This window comes from Oryzias melastigma, linkage group LG15, assembly GCF_002922805.2.
Source record: "Oryzias melastigma strain HK-1 linkage group LG15, ASM292280v2, whole genome shotgun sequence".
NCBI classification, from domain to species: domain Eukaryota; kingdom Metazoa; phylum Chordata; class Actinopteri; order Beloniformes; family Adrianichthyidae; genus Oryzias; species Oryzias melastigma.
The window spans coordinates 7126704-7150003 of record NC_050526.1 but is presented as its reverse complement, the minus strand read 5'-3'; the positions used below and the strand labels follow the sequence as shown (position 1 = coordinate 7150003).

Sequence of the window (23300 nt, the reverse complement as noted above, 5' to 3'; positions counted from 1 at the left end):
CTCTTCTGGGGGGACCCCGAGGTGTTCCCAGGCCAGCCGAGAAACATAGTCTCTCCAGCGTGTCCTGGGTCTTCCCCAGGGCCTCCACCCACTGAGACATGCCCGGAACACCTCTCCAGGGAGGCGTCCAGGAGGCATCCGGACCAGATGTCTGAGCCACCTCACTGGCTTCTCTCAAAGTGGAGGAGAAGCGGCTCTACTCCGAGCTCTCTCCGGGTGACTGAGCTTCTCACTCTATCTCTGAGGGAGCGTCCAGCCACCCTCCAGAGGAAACTAATTTGTAGTCGGGATCTCGTTCTTTGGGTCATGACCCAGAGCTCATGACCATAGGTGAGTACTGGAATGAAGATCAACAGGTAAATTGAGAGCTTTGCTTTTCTGGCTCAGCTCTCTTTTCACCACAACGGACCGGTACAGCGACCGCATAATAGCGGGCGCCGCTCCAATCCGCCTGTCAATCTCACACTCTAATCTTCCCTCACTAGGAGCCCCCACCCACCAAGAGAGGACAAACTACCTTTCTAGTTGATTCAACCAATCAGAATTTGAGTTAGAGTCTCTGTAGCTTCATAAGAGCGGGTGATGATGTAATCGCCTCTGATTGGATGGTCAAAGCTTATGTTACCAAAAGATAAATTCTGTACTTCTGGCCGTAGGCAGTGGCTGAATTAAATAGTTGTTTTAGAAGTTGACTTAGTTGCAGATTTATTGCGTAATTCTTAAGACGGACTTTTCTGGAAAAGTTGGACACTGTCAAATAAGAAGAAGCTAGTGAGCCTCTCAGCAGGGAAAACGATGTGTCCGCCACCTTAGACCTTCCAGCAGTTCCGTTGGTCAAGGGTAACAGAGTTTTGAGAGCGACCATGAAAAAAACTGGTGTTTATCACCCTCATCGACCCCAGAGATTTCTGGAGCACCATAAACTTCCTGCACGCATCCCTCTCCAGCTCAGCTCAGAACTCTGATCTGTCTCTGCTGAGATCAGAACTGAGTGTTATATTTGACATGCAGGATTCTGACTTCCTTCACGGATTGAGTTAATCTTTAAATAAGTTGTATTTGCTCTAACTAAATAAATAAATAAAAATCCTCATTTTCAAGTTTAATGAGTTGTCAATTGTGCTTTGATGTTATTGCAGTGGGAGGAGACTTGCACGTGCAGTTTGTTTTTACAATATCTGTAATTGTAGTGAATTTAGCCCATTTAAATGATCCATTTATGATGAAATTGCTCCATAAAATAATATTCATATGGTGTTAGAAACATGAAATAAATTATATCAGTAAGGATGGTTTTGGTGGAGGTAGACTGAAGGCTCAGCTCTGAAATGCACGGACCGCTCCTGCATTTCACCATGTCTACATGACTAATTGCATTCATTTGCTGCCATGTGAACGACTAATCAGAAATTTGCTTTAATCAGAAGTTGGACAGGTGAGCCTAATAAAGTGGCCAGATAGTGTATAAACACTTTTTTCCATCTAATCACCAACGTCTCTTTTTGAAAATTATAATCTATAATTCTAAAAGTACTTAGAGTACCTAGAAGAGTCACTTGAATTCTTTGTCATAGTATTACAGATCTGATGTTTCCTTGTGAGGATTGTGGACTGCGGTGTGGTTTTGTCAGTTATGTTACAGGTTTTGGTCATGTTCTGATTAGAATTGTCCCTCAGTCACACCAGTTTCAGGTCTGTCATGGTTCATAGCTGTCTTTATTTGAGTTAATTACCTCCATCTAAGAGTCTGTTTGTTGTTTTTTTTTTTTTAGTTTTTCCTTATCAATTCTTCTGCTCTGTTCTGGGTCTCCATGGGTTCTTATCATGTTTTAGTTTAATTATTAAATATTTTAAGTTTCTATCACCAAGGCTGATCTCCTGCATGTTGGGTCCTCAAACAACACTTACTGACAGGCCTGTTCCTCAACTACCCTTGTATTCCCTCAGAAAGCTATACTGAGTAGAATTTCCACAAATCTAACATCCTCCAACAAACTTGCCATTAAATCTTGCAGAGTTTCTGCAGTATTTTTTTTGCAAGTTTTATGATGATTCATTATTTTAAAGTTGCCATTTGCCTTTCAAGCCAATCTCAATGATAATTCATTCCAAATGAACTCCTCCTATCAATAAAGGATCAAACTAGGAGTGTATGGATTAATTGATTAAATGATTTCTATTCCTACAATCCAACCAGATTGATCTGTCTGAGGTAGAAATGAATTGAATTGATCTATACCATGAAAAAAAATATTTCAAAATGAGGAAAAAAATAATAATCGATATTGGAAAATACCATTTGGATTGAACCATGGTAGGTTTGTTTTCCTATAAGGTAAAAACAACCATCACAGGGGACAACATGCATGTGATACAGCAGAAACCTATCAACTATCATTCCAGTCCGATGAGTGCAAACACTTTGAATGTACAAAGTCATGTGACCATGAAGTGTGCTAGAATGTTCTAATAATGATCATTCTGATGTGGAGAAAAAAATAGTGGGCTGAACTTTATCAAACTAAAATGTGAATGGATTTGACATTCATTCTGGTTTACTTGTTTGTTTATACACATATTTTCTTTTACCACATATGCCATGACCCACAACAATGTGTCTACCGTTAAATGTCTACCATTTCTGTAACTTCGGGAGAGCATTATCACTGCATCAGAGGAGGAAGGACACAGGTGGCGCCCGACAGCTGACCCTGTTTTGGAGTGGAAATGATGTCACCATAACTTCTGTCTCCTGATGTCAATCATGTCCAGTAGCCAATGCGCTCCAAGCCCCACATCCAGGTAAAATTAGGCTCAGCAGTTAAAACTAAATACTGAATTGAAACTGCAAACTGAGGACCAAAAGTAAAGATGGAGAAAAACAGGAAAACAAAAGTTGAAAATACAAAACAGCAGCAGTTATACATGAACAATATTTTTATTTCTCTCTAATATATATATAGAGAATATATATATATATATATATGTGTGTGTATATATATGTATATATGTATGTTTGTATGCATATGTAGTATTTTATTTTTTAAATTTCTAATATTTCCTTCATTTGTGTGCTTTTGAGTTTTAAACTGTGTTGAATTTTTTTTTCAAATTGTCTATTTTTTAAATCTTGTTTTTGGTTCACTTTAGGCTGATCCTGATTTGACCTGATAGAGTTCTGTCTGACAGCTGGATCATGTTCTCCAGTGTCTGTGACAAACCTCATTAATGTTCAGGAACTAGTCCCTGCAGCCTGGTTTCCAAAACTGATGGACAGACTTCCCTGAGGAAAGGAGCTGTTTTAGTTCTGGATTAAAGCCCGCAGTGAGGCAAGCAGATGCAGAGTGACGCTGTGAGTCCGCACACATGAGAAATTCAAGTGTGTTGTCTTCTTTTCTTCCTCCCACTCACTCTCGTTTTCTCTTCCTCTTCCTCTTTTGTCTTCCATCTCTTCCACTCTCTTTTTCTTCCTCTCTATCTTCCTGTCAATCCCGCGGTACCTCTCTCATCCCTCCCCCTTCTGTGGGAAGCTGCCTTTGTGCGCATGTCGTCGATGAGTCAATTTGTGGAGGCAGTGCGTGCACGCAAAACCACACATACACACTCATGCACATCTCCCACAAAGGCATCTGCTTCAGTCTGTCTCTTTGTGAGATGCAGCACCAACAGAAGGGGGTGGGGGTGGGGGGCAGCAGAGGCAGGGAGGGGTAAGAAAGGATAGAGAGGAAGGACTGGAACAAAAATAATTGAGTGACCACAGCAGAGGCGAGGAGAAAGACCGGCTCCAGAAAGAAGAGCGAATCAGAGGAAGAGATGATGCTGCTGCAGCCGAGTCCCCCATCCTGACTTCTGAGGAGTTTGGTTGCTGAGATGCTGATTTCTTCCATCTGAGTCTGAGCATCTCCACTTTGAGAAAGTGTGTGTTGGTACGTGAACGAAGCCATGGCGAGCGCTCAGCCAGGGGTCCACGCACTGAAACTCCAGCCTCCTTCCGTCTCTCACACTCTAAGGAACGGGAGCAACTTCATCAAATGGGATGAGGTAGGTTCATGCTCCACCTGTCACATGCACCCTCTGTGGTCTGCTGCTTTTCTTTTCCAAGACCTTCAAGAAAGAGCCTGAATCTGACAGAATGATAGAGGAGGATAGAGGGACTAATGCCAGCTGTTGTTGCTGTTCATGTGTGTTGGGCTTTGGCAGGAAGCACCTGTGGCATGGGAGGAGAACATTAGTGCGATGGCGTCCATTCTGGACCACTTTTTGGTATAAAATCCACATGTGTGTGCACTGTGTGTATCACACCTGCTCACGTGCACGGCTCACCCTTCTTGAGTGCAGTTAAACACATCACTGTGTGTGCATCTGTGTGTTGGTATGCTGAAGTACATACACTTGGCAATGAGAAATGTGCCGTCCGGTCGCTATGGTAACTGGCATGGTTACAAGCCTCTAAAGAGATCAGATGAGTGTGTCAAAAAAAAGGAGTGTGTGCTCTGAGCCATTTATTATTATTTTAAAAATCCCATTTTGGTCTCTGAAATTCTCCTACATCTAAAACTGAACATTAGCAGGATATAAAGAAAATGAATTAGTTGCTATGGCAGCAAGTAGCAGCTGTGGTCAGTTTAATCTTGGTTTCTGTGAACTGAGCTTTTATGGGGTTTTTTGAAATCACATGCGCCTCATCAGACAACAACCTCAGAAAGAGATAAAGAAAAGTAAAGAACAAACTTTCTTCCATCTATCTATTTTCTTAACCCCCTGAATCCCTTTCAGGATCATTTGGATTTAATTATTCAAATATTGTTTGAAGTGCTGTGAAAAAAGGGTCATCATAAGTTTAGTGAACATAACACACATCCCTCACGGCGGTTCACCTTCAGCCAGTTGTAGTTGATCCAAATTGATAGAATTTAGCTTATGATTGGTCGTTGTTTTGTTTGCATCACATGTGCATGAAAACTCAGATAGTAGAGACACAACAAGAAGAGAAACTGACTAAATTTGACGGGAATTGATTATTTACTTCCCCTTTTTTCCCTTTTTTTACAAACACAATCTTTGGTTTTCAATTAATACTGTTGTTTCTCTCATTACTACATCATAGGTATCTGTATCCCTTACATCCATCTTTATTAAGACACAGTTATCACTTCTTTGTCAAAAGCTGTCAATGAAAGCACAACTGTATCAATTCCTTTGGGTTTTATGACAAAGCTAATCTGATGTTCTCAGAATTTAGCCCGACTTCAAACCAGCTTCCCTTCAGGAAGTGGACAAACTGCTTTCTGTGCCGAGCTGCTTTCCTCTCATGGTGGGAACTAAGAACGCAGCACGACCTCTCACAGGATCGAGCTTAAACATCATGCTTGCTGTCAAACAAACACAAATCTATAGGAAAACATCTGATGGTTCTTCATCAAATTCACTCAGGTGTAACCTTCTCAGAGGAAAGACTGTTTCAAAAAAAGATTGTTGAATATTGTTTTTCTTTACCATCTCTGCTATCTTTCCAGGATCTGTCCACTGTCACACCTGTTACTCTTCATGTGGATCCTCATGGGTTTTACCTCTACTGGACTGACCAGAACAAGGTAGAGTGACATTAATCAATTTTCGGACAAGATCATCTTTTTTTCTAAACTTTCTACATGATGGAAGGTGGAGATATTTTGCTTTCAGGAATCAATGTTTGTGTAAGAGCTTTTAAAAAGACTCCTATGTCACTATGGTGATGCATCCAGAAGAGATCACTGACGGAAAACTCGTACCTGCAAAATCTGGGTCACCTGAAACAGCAGCACCAGAACCTGTAAAGCAAGGAGAGCCAACATGATGGTCAAAGTTCAGATCTCACCAAAAAGGACGCTGTGCCGAGGCGGCAGAGTTAAACTTGAATGTATCAATCAGAGCGATGTGTGAAAAGAAAAGAACAAAATTCAGACAATAAGATCTGTTGGCCTTTTCTAAAGTTAATGTATAACAAATGTTTTAAATATATAATTACAAATCTTCTTCAACAGTTTATTCACTTGAGTGGCATAATTACAAAATAAAAACATTTAGATGTATGCATGCTAGGTTATCTGAATTGTGTAAAATGTAAAAATTAAAAAAAGATCAGTGTTTAAAGTTTTCTTTAAAGTCCCATTCCAATCATCTTTTGATCCATGTGTTCTTTTAATTATAATTGGTTTTCTACTGCTAGAATTCTACCATGTAACATGACTTCTGTACAACTTTTAAGATACTTTCATTACATACTGAAATAGATTAGAACATCAGTAGTGACAAATATACTTCAGATCATTTCATATTTAAATGAGGAGCGTTGCAGTTTAATCCTAAAATATATTTTAGTTTTAGTGAAGTGAAGTTCAGGGAAAACTGAGGGACCACCAGTTGAAGTCCATAAAATAAAAACAATACGCTTTCTGCAAAAAAAAAAAAAAAAGGTGATGCTAAGCTGAGAACCAGAGTCCTGTGTACTCAGAAAGATTTTAAAACATGCCACCTTAAATTTGCAGATTAAAATGACTAAAGTTGTCAGTCTGCATCAACAAAACAGACAACTGGTGGTTCTGAAATAAACTCTCTTATTAGAAACACAAAAATTTAAATAAAAGTGTCAGTTCTTATAGGTCTAATAACAAATTTTGCTTCATTTGTTTAAATCAAAGTTTGAATCAAAAAAGTTTTCAGTTACAGAACACATGCAGGATAAAATTCTCTTTGTAGTATGTTTTTATCTGTTGAGATCCAAGCAACTTTGTTAGAAAAAAAATATCTTGAAAGAGCAATAAAACAAAAAAATGTCACCATCATTTGATCAACAGTCTAACATCTATATTCTGTTTTACTAAAACTGCCTTTCAGTCTCAACATTTCACAATAAGAATATCATTTGGATAGAAATGTTGTATTTAAGAACCCAGGAGTTGGGTTTGTTTTTGTGTCTTTTGTCATAAACAACTGATTCAGCTGCAACTGATTGTCTTTCCAACAGGACACAGAGTTGTTGGATTTGACTGTCGTGAAGGATGTCCGAACAGGAAGAAGCACCAAAACAGCAAAGGTAATGTTTGTTCTGTGTTTACATTTCTGCTCTCGTATCTTTGTTAAAAAGCAGAAAACATATCTCCGTTCAGTGGGAATACACCTGATTACAGGACTCCATGCAGGAAGGATTTCAATTTTTTTGTAATTCACTGTTTTAGGAGGCTTGTTGCATTAGCTTAATTTCTCAAACAGTTCCAATAATCAAGAAATCAAAATCGCCAACTTTCATCTCTGCAACATTTGTTGTTTCTGTTCCTCTCTCACCCCTCACTCCACATTTATCCTGGTCCATAGTCTTCCATGTTGATTAAATGGAAAAAAAAATGTTAACCAAAAAATCCTCAGCAAGCTTCAGTTGGTCCAAAACTCTGCTGCTTGAATAATAGCACAAACCCTTTTCGTTCATCATATTACACCTGTCTTGCAGCTTCACTGGCTACCGGTGCCTCAGTGGATCACCTACAAAATCCTCATTCTAACGCTCAAAGCTCTCCACACCTCACCCCTCCGTATCTCGTAGAACTACTGATTATTGCCCCTCCCACTCGCTCCTTCAGATCCTCCACCTCTTTTAATGCAAGTTGCTCCAAAGTTTTGTCTCATTTCCATGGGGGGGGGGGGCATTTAGCTGCTCTGCCCCGCAACTCTGGAACTCCCTCCCCGCTGATCTACATATCAACTCACTTTCATACATATGTTATGAACTCACTCTCCCAGTAGTCTTTTTTAGCCGTGCATTCAGTTTATGACATTATAACTGTTTTAAATGTTGACTTCTTGTTATTTCTTATGCCTTTATTTATTAATGCACTATGTTCCGTAAATATCTAGAAAGGCGCCATATAAATGAAACTTGTTATTATGACTGTTATTATTACTAAAAGCATGAAATGACTTTCATTAGTTGACTCCCTTTGGGCCCGCTAATAGCAGGAAAGCTTGTGAGGTATTTGGGTGGTAGCCCAACCCCCTCATGTCATAGAATATAGGTCTTGAGACATAGAATGTAACCTCTCTGGTGCGGCAAGTGCCGTCTAGAATAGATGTAGTCAGTTTCACCTTCATGGAAAAACCTCACTTCTAAAGTACCATCCCTCAAGAAAGGTTGGATACCATTTTGAATTTGCTCACAGTGGGGGGCACTTGGCCTTCTGGGAATATAGGACAGGATCTTGGAGGGTTGGTGGGTTGGGGTCTCCATTGAGGCAATCATGAGTGGCCCCAATGCGGGCTGCCTTGGTTCCGTTGGTGCCTGATCAGCGCTCTCGCAGGGGTAGCATTGGGTGTGAAGGCTCTGGCTTGCACCTGGGACTGGCTCTATCTTGGCTCCTCTCTCTTTGTATTTGGTGGGGGGTGTGGAGGCTTTCTTGTGATGAGGCCCTTGGGCTGGGGAGACATGGGCCCAACACTGTGAGGGTGATGGTTATTTCACCATAGGGGGTCAGTCTGGAAGATGTCCCTGACCCACCATTTTCCTCTGTTCTTTATCCACCAGTACAATGTTTGGTTGGTTTGCTATTACCATCCTTGTTCTGTCCGTCTGTATCTGGAAGTCCCAAAGGATCTTTGCTCTCTCATTCTCAACCACTTCAAGACGTGTTTCCCATTTTGACTTTGGGCTTCCAGTCCATACTTGGCACACATTTTCCTGTACAAGATCTCAGCCACTTAGTTGTGGTGCTTCATTCCCAACCAGCATTTTACACCCAGCAGCTATGTGCTGGATTGTTTCAGCTACCTCTTTTCACAGCCTTACGCCTTGGTCTTGTCTTGTCTCTATCACTCTGGTCCTCAGGGCTTGTTCTTGTGCTGTCAGGATGAGTGTTTTGGTGCTATCCTTAAAGCCTGACCTTTCTAGTCCTGTGGTACATTTCATGCAGGGGGTTTTCCTCCCATGAGGCTCTGTCCTCCAGCATCCTCTGCCTTCCATTGTCTGAGACATTCACTGAGCACGCTGTCAGTTGGGGCCTTGAGCTTAACATATTCATGCATCTTGGATGTTTCATCCTGGATAGTGGCTTCCTCGCTCACTTGTCCTCGGCCTCCTTCCTTGTGGCTAGCATACAGTCTCAGGGTGCTGGATTTGCGATGGAAACCCCCCCCCACCCCCACCCCCCAAAGCCTGGTGAGGAGCTTTCAAGTCTTAACGTCTGTGGTCTGTATCTCTTCCTTTGGCCATCTTATTATTCCTGCAGGGTATCTGATGACTGGCAGTGTGTAACTGGTTATTGCCCATGTCTTGTTCTTGCCATTGAGCTGACTTCTCAGGACTTACCTTTTTTATTTGAGATATTTGATTGTTGCGACTTTCCCTGTTGCCTGGTCCAGGTTACCATTTACCTGTGGGATTCCAAGGTAACTGTCCTCAATGTCTGCTATTGTTCCTTCTGGGAGGGAGACCCCTTCTGTATTAACTACCTTGCCTCTCTTTGTCACCATCCGACTGCATTTCTCAAGCCCGAATGACATCCGAATGTCAGTATAGATCCTGGTGGTGTGGATCAGGGAGTCAATCTCCCACTCGCTCTTAGCGTATAGCTTGATGTCATCCATGTAGAGGAGGTGACCGATGGTGGCCCCTTTTCTGAGTAGGTATCCATAGCTAGTCTTATTGATTATTTGGCTGATGGGGTTCAGATCTATGCAGAACAGCAATGGGGACAGAACATCGCCTTGGTCTATGCCACATTTGATGGACACTACTGCTAGTGGATTACCATTGATTTCAAGGGGGATTTTCACAACCTCATCAAGTTTTGTTAGAAGTCCCAAGTCTAAAAAGGCTTTTAGAGTCCTGTTGATGTTGTACATCGTCAAGCATTCAGTGACTATGTGAGTGGCATTGAGTCATAGGCTTTCTTGTAATCAATCCAGGCTGTGCACAGGTTGGTGTGTCGGGATCTGCAGTCTTGTGTTACTGTTCAGTCAACCAGGAGTTGGTGTTTGGCTCCTCTGGAATCTCTACCGATGCCCTTCTGTGCATTACTCATGTATTGATCTAAGTCAGTGCCTATGTATTTTGGTTGCAATGATGCCTGATATGAGCTTCCATGTTGCGGAGAGACAGGTTATTGGATGGTAGTTGGATAGGACTGCATCCTTTTAAAAGTTACCTCCAGATCAGTATTGTTCGCCCTGCTGTTAGCCTTTTGGGATGAATACCATCTCTAAACTGCTGGTTTAATATGAGCTACTGGGAAAATAAGGAAATATGTAGACTGGACTAGACAAATGGATGGACAGACAATATGAGGTCCATTCACAACTTTTAGTCATTTTTCAGATACAATACACTCTAAATGTTATTGTGCAATAGTGCTTTTTCGCATTAGTGTGGTCTGGGAGCCTGTGTCCAGAAGTCCCATCAATGTAACTCCACAAAATTTCACAAGAGTTCCTCAGGCAGCCCTTTTCACTTTCTTTTCCATCCTAACCCAACTGACTGGACCTCCATAGTGGGGTGATCTAGTTTGATTAAGACTTTCTAATAATGTAAAAATCTTAGCAACAGCATTGTGCTCTTCTTTGGGTAAAATGTTTATCTCGGAGCCACAACAGTCTTAGCCCTAAAATAGACCCCCACTATTTCATGCCCTATTATCGTCCTTCTGGTCACAATAATTGAGCTCTGAGTCCAACCCACTTAACTTGAGCACCCAAGGTACTTCAAGAAAAACAAGTATCATGTTAACTGCTTTTTTAACAAATGAGCCCAGGAAGAACTTGGTTTTAACCTGCTCAATAGCTGATCCCACTGTTACGGCTAGTTGTGGAAGGCCTACCACAACAACAGATCAGCTCGGAGGAGGACAAAGGTTTACCAGGCTTACCAGAGGAAGAATGGTTATCTATTACAGTGGCACAATTGCTGTTCAAGTTGTTGCACTCTTCTTTATGCAGAGAAAGTAAGTTTCAGGAGTTCTGTCAACCAAAAGGAGTTCTTGTTCATTTAAAACAAAGAGAAGTCTGGATAAAAGCAAACGAATCATGAAAGATCAATAAAAGCTCCAATTTAGCATGCAACACCATTAGCATGCAACACCTGTAAAACAGGTTCTGGAGATAAAACAAATACTCATCCCAATGCTGCACAGAGTTAGTAACTCTGAAATTTTTATTTTTTTGTCCTCAATGAGAATCAAAAAATAAGAAGGGGTACTTGGCTCAGAGAGGGGTGCACTGCAATCACACCCCCCACTAATCCACCTCGCTCCTCCTTTCTTGCTGGACGGTATGTTGTCCTCGTGCAAAGGCACACCCCTACATGATTGTGGATGTTCTTATTTTTGTGAGTTTCTTTTTATTTCAGCGATTCTTGTGGGTCATTTATTTCACCAACCTAGGATAGACAAGTGTAAAATCAACATCTGTGTTTAACTGACAATTAGTTGCTGTAAGCGCATCATTTAAAAAAAAAAACAAAAACAGCCATCTCTTTATATTTCTGTTCTCAAGATGAGACCAAGAAGTATTTTCAATAATACAGGTCAGATTCATAAGAACATACAGCAGTGTTAACCTCATTAGGCTTTCATGATACATTAAGGTTGAGAACTGGACATTTTTCTCATGAAGATGTGCATGATAATTAAAAATAGTAACTGTGAAAGTAAATACTTTTACAGAAGTCAACAGTGCCCCCAAAGCTTCATTTTAATTGGAAATATAAACAACAGCAAATCAACAAACTATGAAAAATCCAGTCAGAAAAAGGAAAATTCATTTCTTTCTAACAATTGTGTCAAAGGAATCTACAACAGAATAAGCTGCTGGTTGACTCTGAGATGATGCTCTCTGTGAATGCACCATGACATTTCTGGCTCCTTCCTCCTCCTCATCATTGGTTTCTCTCAGCTCACATCCTGCTCTTGTGCTTCTCATCCTCCAGGAAGCCAAGCTGCGCGAGTTGCTGGATGTGGGAAACCTGGTGGGTCGGCTGGAGAATCGCATGGTCACCGTGGTTACAGCCTCAGACCTTGTCAACGTTAACCAGCTTATCTTCATCGCTTCACAGGAGGATGAAGCAAAGGTGCTGAGGTTATACCTACAGCTGAGACTGGGACGTATGATGACAATGATGATAGTGGTGATGATTACAGATCATGTGTTCTTCCAGGTTTGGTGTGAGGAGCTCTTTTCTCTGTCTTCAAACCTTTTGAGTCACAACCTGAACAGAGATCAAAGTCTGCTGAAAGCGTGAGTCTGTTCACACACCCACACACACACCTGCACACACTTGTGTGAAAAAAGAAAGGAGACTTTGTTTCAGTCCTGCAGGTGTCTGTTTTTTTGTTTTGTTCTTGTATTGATTTCCATGTTTAATAATGTGTGCTCATTTCTACATAAGGGAAAAGAAATCCCTTTATTGGTCCCTCAATGGGGATATTTCAAGAACTGGAGGCTAAAGTGTTTTGTTCCTCCAGCATGAAGTTCATTTAAATTTTGGATAGCTTCCCTAATCTCAGTGTTTGCAGAAAATTGAACTCAAAGAAAGAATGATCCTAATGTCCTGAAACTCCTCAACAAACCCAAACTGTCTTTCCTCCACCACCAAGCCTAAAAGCTTCTGCAGTATGTTCTGCAGTCCACAAAAGTTACTTTGTGGTGTTTGAAGTGTTTTTGGACACAATGTTACAAACCTGAAAATGTGTTGTTGAGTTCCTACTAATGTAACTGAGGCCTATGAAATCTGAGATGTTTTCTTGCAGTTTCACTTAGCAGTGTTCTGACTGACTCTACAGTGAATGAACTGAAGAAGTCATGAATTTTTAATCTCGTTGTGTAAAGTTCAGGCTGGTGCTCAGACCTTTGCTGAAGCCTCCCCATCATGACACAGAACTCTGTTCTCTGTTTCAGGTATGTCCGCTTAACACTTCAGCTGAACACAGAAGGAAGAATTCCTGTGAAAAAGTAAGTGAATTCCCAAAGACACATTTCTAATTTTCTGTAAGTTTTGGTCCCAACAAAGCATTTTGAACTCTCACTCAGAGCAGACCGTCATAACTTGATTGAGAAACAGTCCAACAACCTCTGTAGACTTCTAAACTCAAACTTTGCTCTGTTCTGTTTCTTGCTTCCAAATATAAACTTAATTCTATGTTCACTTGGGGAAGCAAAAACAGGGACATGATTCACTGAGGTGCTTAATTCAGCACTGACCTGGTAATCAACCAGTGAGATGATAAAACAGTGAAGAAGGTGAGCTGATGTCTGACACCTAAACAGATTGAGTCTTTAAAGAGAGAGGAGTGCAGGACCTCTGGTTGAAAAAAGGGGTGCACTGAGTTTGGTGTCTGTATCCTATCTTCAGGAAGCTCTAACCCAGAGGTCCTTGTGACCTTAAGCCACAAACTTGGAGCAGCCACAGCGCAGCACTCAGGATGATCCTTTGTCTCTGTGTGTTTCAGCATTGTCCGGCTCTTTTCATTGGACAGAAAAAGAGTGGAGACCACGCTGGACAGTTGCAGACTGCCGTATGGACGGGTAAAGAGCAGCTTATGTCACTGCAATTGTATTCCTGTATTTGACGGTGATGCTGCTGAATCCCAGATTCAAACCCCCCTTCCTGAAGATCCACAATAACTGTCATATTTTCTCTGCAGCTTTAACAATAAGTATAAAAATGGCTCTCTTGACTCTGTTCTTCAGTTTGTCATATACCCTCTCTTGGCCCATAGCTCCAAGATGGCTCTTCACATTTTGTCCACAAAAATTCACAGTATATTATCACAAATTGATGAGTTATTTGTTGACAAGTTTCACAATTGTGATGAAAAGATGGAAGGAGAACTTTGAAGATCAGTATGGTTTCATACAGGGGAGGAGAACCACAGATGTAATGCTTGCTTTGAGGATTCCATTAGAGAAAAACAGAGAAAGTCAGAAGAAGCTGCACTGAGTCTTCGTAGATCTAGAGAGTCTATGACACAATGCAGAGAGAGGAGCTGGGGTTCAGATGAGGATGTCTGGAGTAACAAAGAAGAACGCTGGAGATGTGCAGGAAATGGATGAGGGCTGAAAGACGGACAGAGGAGTTGAAGGTGGAGGAGGGACTGCACTAAGGATCAGCTTTGACCTCCTTGTTTGCTGTGGGGATGGACAGACTGACGGATGAGGTTAAGCAGGAATCTCTGTGGACCATCATGTTTGCAGATGATATTGTGATCTCTAGTTAGGGCAGGGGGCCCCCCCTGGGCCTTAACTTTGACACGTGGATTAGAGGAAAAGACCATCGTCGATGTTTTGGAGATACATGTAGGGAAGCAGATAGAGATGGTTTGAACACATAGAGATGATAAACAGTTATACTGGTAAAGGGATGCTGAGCTTGGAGCTACCAGGAAAGATTCTAGAAGACGACCAAAGAGTATGTTCATGGATGAAGTGACAGAGGGTATGAGGGAGGTCAGTGTGTGTCAGGAGGTTTAAGAGGAGAAGGTTGGATGGAGGCAGAGGATTTTCTGTAGTGGCCACATAAGAGACACGCTGAAAGTCGAAGAAGTTCTAAAGTGAAAACAATTGAAAGAAATGATCAAGACGCTATAAAACAGTTGCATTTTGTATTATGTTTTTTTTTTCTGGCAGGGTGACAGCATCAAACTGGAGGACTTTACTCTTGAAGTTTACAGGAGCTTCCTGGACAGTTTGTGTCCTCGTCCCGAGCTCGGAAACATCTTCAAGCTGCAGTAAGAAGACAAATATGTCTCACAAACCAGCAAATAAGACCAATTATGTGGAACCTGCAGCATACCAATATCTATCTCTATAGATAGATAGACAGATAGACAGAGAGAGACTATTTCCAAAAAAACAATATAATTGAAAATGTAAACTTTTCTGTAATTGCATTTGAAAATGTATCTTTCATAGAATAGACATTCAGGGTTCACTGTTTGATTTCAAGTATTTCTGTTTATTTTTTACATACATTTGTGTTTTGGCTCATGAAAACCACATAAACATGATTTAAAAGAATTAGAATATTGTAGAAAAAAAAGACCATTTACAGTTTTTACAAAAAGATAAAGACTGAAAATATGATCACAACAAATCTACCAAAATAAAGTAAATTCAAATTATCTGTTCATTCTCAGTCCTTCAATGTCTGGACAGGGACTAGGTCCTATTGGAAGATGAAATCTGCATCTCCATCCAGATCCTCAGCAGAAGGAATCATGAAGAACATTCTGCTAGACTGTTGCAGTGATCTTGGTCTGAAGAAAGCAGAGTTTACCAACACCAGTGCTGGATATTTCAGTCCAGATCACGACTGAGTGTGGAGATTTCCATCTGGACCTCCAGCAGTTTGGGTTCTGCTCCTCACCAGACTTGGACTGGTGAACACGCTTTACTGTCATCAGTAAACAGAACCTTGGACCATTGTTCAACAGTCCAGTCCTTCTTCTCCTTGGTCCAGTTGGGACGTTTCCTCCGCTGGTTCAGGCTCAGAAGTGTCTTGACCCGATGAACTCGACAGTTGTAACTCATCTCCAGAATGCGTCTGAATGTGGAGGTTTCTGAGGCTGTTCCTCCACCTCCCTCCACTCTCGCTGCTAGTTTAAAGATTCTTGGATCCTTTTGTAATCGGCTGAAGTCAACAGTCGTCTCTTTTACTGCTGCATCTTCTCCTGACACCATTTGTCCTTCCATCAGACTTTCTGTTGATCTGCTTGGACACAGTGCTCTGTGGACAGTCAGCCTCTTAACTGGGAACTTTTTAGGCTGACCCAGATTCCAGTTTACAGTTGTTCAGTCTGAAGTCTTCCCAACCGAGACAACTGAACCAATTTAATGACATCTGGGGAACCTGTGTAGGTGATTTGAATTTATTAGTAGATTAGATGTAAAAGATTCATTTCGGGCAAAATTTTGGCAGATTTCTCTGCAGTTTTCTAATTTTTTCAAATCCTGTTTTCTTGTGTTCCATTAGCTGTCCATAAAAAGGTAAACATGTGAGAGAATATAACAAAAAAATAACTGACAAAGTTTTCCAGAAATTAATAGTTACTTCTTGATTGATTTTATGCCTTTTTTATACCAAAATAATCTTGTTAGTATCTGTGGGGTTCAACTAATAGTGTTGTTACTCCACAGATTGATTTTTTGATGTGTATATTTTATTCTTTACATCCTTGTTATACATATATGAATGTTGTCCTTACATGTGTTTTATCTGGAATAATCTTTTTGCAGTAACAGTTCTCACAGTTAATGAGTTACTCAGAAAAAATCAATGCACTGATGCGGTGCTCTGATTCCACTCTGTCCTGCAGAGGAGGCGACGGTGGGACACTGTCCATCGACCAGATGACAGAGTTCATCAACAACAAGCAGAGAGACCCACGGCTCAATGAAATCCTGTACCCCCCTCTTCGACCTGCTCAGACTCTATCTCTGATGGAAAGACACCAGCATGACCAGCCACAGTTGAAGCAAGGTACGCTCCAGCAAACACTCAACTTCCCATCTACCTGTCCTTCTATGTTCATCTTCCATGGTGCATCTTTCATACCCTGCAAACATTTTTGACAGAATTGCTTGTTAACGGACAAAATGTAAACGTACATACAAAACTCATCAATATACTTCCAGTGTTTACATTTTCTTTCTTTATATTATTCTGAAACCTTTTTATATTTTTTCTGCCAACGATCCATTCATCAGCCATTCTCTCATGCATCTGTCCACCTATTCCAAAATCCTCCACCCATTCATTTATCCATCCAGCCATTGTTTTTCAGCCAGGAATTATTCCAGCCGTGCTGCAGCCGTAGGGCGGTCCACCTCTGATCAAAAGATTGCAAGTTTGGTTCGCCCATGTGTCAAAGTGTCCTTGGGCAAGACACTAACCCCAAATGGCATCTGGTGGTTATAGGTTGGCACCAGTGTTCAGCAGCAGGGCTCCCATTAGTGTGGGAATGTGTGTGTGAATTGGACTGTAAAATGCTTTGGGCCTTCGAGGAAGGTGGAAAAGCTCTATACAAGTATACGCCATCGTTGCATCCCTCCACAACTAATTCACATAACCATCCATCTGTCCATTCATCTAAAGTTGTGTTGATAAGTTTACATACCCTGGAAGAAATCATGATGTCTTGGTCATATATCAGTCCATCCATTTGTCTATCTTTTAATTTCATTTTTCCATTCATTTTTTTCATCTGTATACCTGGCTAGATTCTAATAGACGTTGGTCTCTAAAAGTGGCCGTGCTCCTTAAGACAGAACTCTCCCAGGTCCTGCTCAGTCCTGCAGATGCTGGGTGTCTACATATTTGTGTTGTGATCCAGTTTGGCGATGCTCAAGAAATGCTCATTTTACTTGGCATTTAAACTTTGTGCGGTGGCATGCACCAAAGAACATTCTAGTGAGGAATCTGCACAACATTTTGGGGTGGATCCTAAATGTATCTAACATGGGAGATATTTAGAAGACAGCTGCAGAAAAAGAAACTAAGCAATCGATTTCCTGATGCAAGGAAAGCGAGCGACAAATCAGAAGAACTGGTTTGTACATGGATTATTGAGCAAAGACAGAATGGTGCACATGTCTCCAGGAAAATGATTGACATGAAAAAAGGGATTTTTGATACAGAGATTGATGATGCTCCAAAGAGAAAAGAAACCTTTACAGCTAGTGCTAATCGGAACATACGACAATGTTCTTATCATTTCAATAAATCCTGAAATGTTCAGCTGGTTTGGTTGTCTGCATTTTGTGCAAATGTCAACTTAAAATAAACCCATTGGCCATCACCATTCTGTCTGTGATGGAATACATGCTGGTCTCCAATATACCCCTTTCTCTTATAAATGCCGGGCTGCCTGACACTTGTTTGGACTGAACACCGGGGCTACTATTAGAAGATAAACAGTATTCCCTTTTATTCATGGTGGTCAGGAGGTACTCCCAGATGATTGGATAACTACAGCTAATGTGATCAGGGAGACAGGTAGGAGTGTACTTGGTGTGTCATCAGGAAAGAGAGTTGATAAGGAGACTTGGTGGTGGAATGAGGAGGTGCAGGAGTGTATATGGAGTAAGAGATTAGCTAAGAAGAAGTGGGACACTGAGAGGACTGAGGAGAGTAGACAGGAGTACAGGGAGATGCAGCGTAAGGTGAAAGTAGAGGTGTCAAAGGCCAAACAAAGAGCTTATGATGACTTGTACGGTAGCTGTATTGGATATTAAATTTAAACGCAGGTGCAAAGGATGTTACTGTGACATCCTCTGTGGAACTTTTGATCCTGGAATAATCCAGCCTTGGTCCCAGGTCCGTTCTAGGTTTGACCCTAGATCTAGACCAGGAGTCTGCAACCTGCATCTCCAGATCCACATGTGTCTCTTTTATCATTGTGGCTCCTTAACTAAACATAAAATAAGTCATGGAGACTGCTGATCCAGACATGTCGACCGTCAGAGTCAGCAGCTCCTGATAATGTCTGCCTAACCAAAACTATCTAAAGAAAACAAATAAACAAAGCCTGAAAACTAAGACTACCAAGATCCAAACTAAAATAACAAAACCCAGCAGAGTAAGACTGCTGAGGACAAAGAGGGGAAAAAGAACAAAAAATAAATAAAGAAAAGAAAAATAAAATAGCAGTTCTTTAAGTAAGGATTACTTAATTATCATTTATTTAATTTAGATTAATTAAATGTATAAATTGATGTCTGAGGTTCACATAGATGATAAACTATGTAGGTTTTTACATCCTGTTGACCTGAAGACGTCTTGTTTGATCAACTCTACCTCCAGAATGAACAGATTTTATATACAAAGAAAAACTTTGGTAAAAAGTTTGATCTTTTATGAGTTAAAAGCACAGATTATCTTATGCTGCACAACATTCGTTACTAGCTGTCAAGAACTGCACTGAGATGATCCTGTCTTTATTCTGAAAATAAGTAAAAAAAAAAAAAAACACACACACATTTTTAAAGATGCTAGGTTCTTTTTGTATTTTTGCCTTTGTTCGTGCAAAAAAATAGACATAATTCATATTTTTTATTTGAATAAAAACAAGGTCATGAAAGCAAATCCAAATTTCTTAAAGCTAAAGTAAAACTATGCTGGTCCTTCTGTTTTGAGCCCAGATGGCTCTTTTACCGTTAGAAGTTGCCGACCCCTGATCCAGGTTTTGCACTCATGGGGTCCAGATGTGGTTCAGGGTTTCTTTTTGGTTTGATTCAGGTTTATTCCTGCTCTGCTCTGCGTTTGGTTCTGTTTTTTTAGGGTTATGTTTGGTTTTTATTAGGGTTTGTTGCTGTATTGGTTTACATTGGTCCGGGTTCAATACAGAACTGGATCCGAGTTGGATTTCAGGTGCAGCAGCTTGCTTTGGAGCAAACAAAAGAACTCTGCTGCTCCTAAGAACAAGTGTCTCTGTTCACCTGCAGATGAACTCTGGTATTCTGAGAACAAGGGATAGTTTCTGTTTCAATGCTCTTGTGTCAACCTTGTGTTGTGTTTACCAACACTTTAATAAGATTAACACCCCTTTTTCTACTGTGTGAACAGACACGGTGATAACTGTGGTTTTGCTGCCCTAAATACACTAAAGCTCACCAGCAAAATTCATCTAGGGTGAAGTTTGGTGAAATGAGCAGTTTGAACTCTAATGTTGTTGGTTTTTGTGTTTCTTTAGGGTCGATCTCTCTGCAAGCGTTCTCCACATACCTGTCCAGTGATGAGAATGGAGTGATCCCACCTGAGAAACTGGACCAGTCTGAAGACATGAGCTTCCCCATGTCCCACTATTTCATCAACTCCTCCCATAACACGTATCTGACAGGTATGTAGCCCCTGAAACGGGCAGGCTCCTCAGAAGCGTCTTTGATTCTGCTGCTTTACAACAGTCATGTCATCAACTGAAGGACAGGAATGTGTTTGTGCTCCTTTGTTCAACTCATGGCTTATAAAAGCAGAGAAGGCAGATTACAAACATGGAACCAGGAATGTGTATTAAAATTTGTATTGGTTTTAAATTGGTGCAATCCAAAGTCATTAAACAAAATTACTTTTTTGTTTTATTAACAAAGCAGTGCTCAGGGGAGCCACTTTATGGATTTCAGCGGGACAACTAAAGGCACAGATGACAAAAGGATTTTTACTCTATCAAATACGATTGGTAGGGCTTGTTTTTACTAGTAAATATCACCCTAACTTAAAGAGAATCTAAGCAATGTTGACCTGTGGGAAGGGTGAATTTATTTGAATCTATGCAGCAAAGATGTGCAGCTTTCCTGAAGCAGAACCCAAAGAGCAATCGGTTAAAGTCCCGCAGGAAAAAACAACACATTTTTGAGGATTGGTAAATGTTTCCTCTTAATCCAGGGGTAGCAGGAACATAAAGATGAAAGCATGGTTTTTGTGCTTCAGCGGGCCAGCTGGCAGGAAGCTCTTCAGTGGAGATGTACCGTCAGGTTCTGCTGGCAGGCTGTCGCTGTGTGGAGTTAGACGTGTGGAAAGGACGAACTGCAGAGGAGGAGCCCGTCATAACACATGGCTTCACTATGACGTCTGAAATCTCATTTAAGGTCAGCCAGTAATGTACAGTCTTCCTGTTGTGTGAGTTAGTGAAGTTTTGTTTGTGTCACTGCTTGTGCAGTTTGTTTGTGTTCAGATAGCTGCTACTAGTTGATGTTGCAAAAACGTCCACACAGAAAGAACCCAGCTGGGGTTGAAGAGCTAAGAAGAGGACAGCAACACTGTTTCTCTGTTCGTTTTGAGGCAGACATTCTTCAGATTCTTATTCTTCTCTCTGGTTTGGAGTTTCCAACCTTTTCTGTCAATAAAACCTTTTTGCAAAACTCTGTGTTCCCCTCCAGGGAAACCACATGAGACAACAGAGTATTCATTGAGCACAGTTCTAGTGTTTGACTTCTAAGAGAAGATCCTCTTAGCTGATACACAGTGAGTCCTCATCAGTGTGGCATGACTACATGTCCTACAGCCTGAATGCTCTACTGAACCCCCAGGTGAGTCTGCGGTTCACGGAGAGCTGTAGCCACACCTGCAGACAGTCTCATGTTGTTTTCATCAAAAGCTGAGGCTGACTCTGCAGTTGAAGTTGGCTGTGAGACCGCAGTCAGAACCTGGGTCGAACAGCCTGTCAGTCATCATTTTGACATTTTTCCTGGATGGTCCTGGATCCAAGACTTTGATGTGATCCTTTCAGAGTGACTCAAACTTTGTTTTGTAGGAGGTGATTGAAGCGATCGCAGAGTGCGCCTTCAAGACGTCACCTTTCCCGGTCATCCTTTCCTTTGAAAATCATGTAGACTCGTAAGAATCTCATTATTAGTTTTTTTCTCATTTGTTTGTGTTCAAACATTCTCCTGATTGTGGGCTGTTGTGTTTCAGCTTGAAGCAGCAGGCTAAAATGGCTGAGTATTGCCGGTCCATTTTTGGAGACGCTCTGCTGATTGATCCTCTGGACAAATACCCTGTAAGACAAACCGGCTGAAGCTGCTTGTTTACGGCGTTCATCTCCGCTCACCTGTCCTCCTGCTGTGTGTCCTGGCAGCTGGAAGCCGGGGTCGCGCTGCCCAGTCCTTCGGAGCTGATGGGAAAAATTCTCATTAAGAACAAGAAATCTCACAAACCCTGCAGCAGCACAGACACCAAGAGACCAATCGACCAACCTGCCAGTCAAAGTAACGAACCGCTGTCTCCTAGCAACAACACAGGAGGTATAACAGCAGACAAAGGGACCGTTATCACATTCAGCTTTGACAGTCAGATCATAAAATTGTGATTTCCTGTGTGATGCTAGATAGATGTCAATTAGTCTTTGAGTTTAAACATCTTTATGGGTAGAATCATTCAGGGATCAAACTGTCATCTCAAACAATAGAGGTTTGCTGATTCAAAGTCTCGATGTTCAGATTGACTCCTTCAACCCTTTGATATCTCTGCAGAGGGCTTCTGTAAATAAGTGAAAGGGCATTTGTGATGGGATCAGAGACTGTGAACAGTCCAAATTTGTTTGGTTTGTGGATCGTTAAAGCCGATCCATGTTCCCACTGAAAACAAGGCGTCCTGCATGACCCTGCAGACCCTGGAGACCAGCCTCAGAGGTGTGAAGCAGAGTGAAGCAGAGCTTCACACCTCTGAGGCTTTCTGGTTAAAGTCTTTGTCTCACAGAGTCTGAATGACAGCTTCACTAAAGCTTCATGCTCACTCCAGTCATAGTCTGGAGGTAATTCATTTGCAGTGAAGCGCCAATTACTGTTTTAACCCAAAAGTTGCGTCATCATTTTTGTTCATGTGGAGAAGAGGAGGTGATGAGATGGTGAAGACCTGTTTGGTTTTAACAGACATTGAGGCTGAGAGTGAAGAAGAAGATGATGATGACGATGATGATGGTAAAAAGGTCAGCGCTGACAGAAGGCCCCCCCCTCCCTCACTGTGTTGTGGCTCACCAGTGTGTCGTGGCTTCACAGTTGTGATTGTTGGTCCAGTTGTGAACATTTGTGCTTTTGGTTTCATGCTTTTCTGTCGTCTCCTCCATTCGTCATCTACGCTGCTACTGTCTGATTTTGCTTGTGGTTGGGATCTTCGTGGTTGGACTCAGCTGGTTTCTCCTGCTGCTTAACCTTGGGTTGAGATGTGTTACAGGTTTAGTTTTCATTCTGATACAAGTGGGGTAACAGGAGAACTCAAACCCAGGAGTTCAGAAGGTTGATTGGTGACATTAATTGTAAATGTGGTTGGTCATCTGTCTGTGTGATGTACTGGAGAACTGTCCAGGTTGTACCCCACCTCCACCCCACATGGATACGTGCCAGCTTCCCTGTGACACCAAACTGGACTAAGAAGGCTTAAAAAAAAAAACTAAGTTCAGACATGACCCAGCCAGCAAGGCCAGGTGGGCCCATATGGTTTAAAATGGGACAGAAAATGAGGGTCCCAATTGGGTTTGTCTACAGTTTCTGTGGTGACCCCACCACTGTTTCCCCACACTGACTGAAGTGGGCACTCAGTGGGCTGGCTCACTTCAACAGAGTTCACTAGTGCAATACATAGAGTTTGCTAGTTCGCTACAACGGACTTACTATCATGCTATAGCGGAGCTCGCTAGAGAGGAGCTTGCCATCATGCTGTAAATGAGCTTGCTAGCTCGATACAGCAGTGCTCGCTAGAATGTTAGTCAGAGATGTGGAAGGTAGTTAAAGAACCCCAAGATGCAAACTGTAGAGATAAGAACAGGTTTATTGTCAGGATGGCGGAACAGGAA

General features: G+C 41.5%; 1 protein-coding gene and 1 long non-coding RNA gene across 2 annotated transcripts in view; one reads left to right on the top strand and one right to left on the bottom strand.

Moving 5' to 3' along the window:
* The first annotated feature begins 3124 nt into the window (after window positions 1-3124).
* LOC112161697 (1-phosphatidylinositol 4,5-bisphosphate phosphodiesterase beta-1) overlaps window positions 3125-23300 on the top strand; it is a 36503-nt gene continuing 16327 nt past the window's right edge. Inside the window, exons 1-15 of the mRNA XM_024297043.2 lie at window positions 3125-4041; window positions 5517-5594; window positions 7007-7075; window positions 11948-12088; window positions 12176-12255; window positions 12916-12969; window positions 13467-13542; window positions 14644-14744; window positions 16332-16495; window positions 19707-19853; window positions 20441-20598; window positions 21264-21346; window positions 21425-21509; window positions 21588-21753; window positions 22381-22436. Of these exons, the coding sequence (XP_024152811.1) occupies window positions 3943-4041; window positions 5517-5594; window positions 7007-7075; window positions 11948-12088; window positions 12176-12255; window positions 12916-12969; window positions 13467-13542; window positions 14644-14744; window positions 16332-16495; window positions 19707-19853; window positions 20441-20598; window positions 21264-21346; window positions 21425-21509; window positions 21588-21753; window positions 22381-22436 (1557 nt within the window). The 5' untranslated portion in view covers window positions 3125-3942. The remainder of the gene's footprint in view (window positions 4042-5516; window positions 5595-7006; window positions 7076-11947; window positions 12089-12175; window positions 12256-12915; window positions 12970-13466; window positions 13543-14643; window positions 14745-16331; window positions 16496-19706; window positions 19854-20440; window positions 20599-21263; window positions 21347-21424; window positions 21510-21587; window positions 21754-22380; window positions 22437-23300) is intronic.
* LOC112161698 overlaps window positions 14604-23300 on the bottom strand; it is an 11459-nt gene continuing 2762 nt past the window's right edge. Inside the window, exons 2-4 of the long non-coding RNA XR_002921938.2 lie at window positions 22486-22659; window positions 21561-21623; window positions 14604-14739 (exon numbers count right to left, since the gene is read on the bottom strand). This is a non-coding gene — a long non-coding RNA (uncharacterized LOC112161698). The remainder of the gene's footprint in view (window positions 14740-21560; window positions 21624-22485; window positions 22660-23300) is intronic.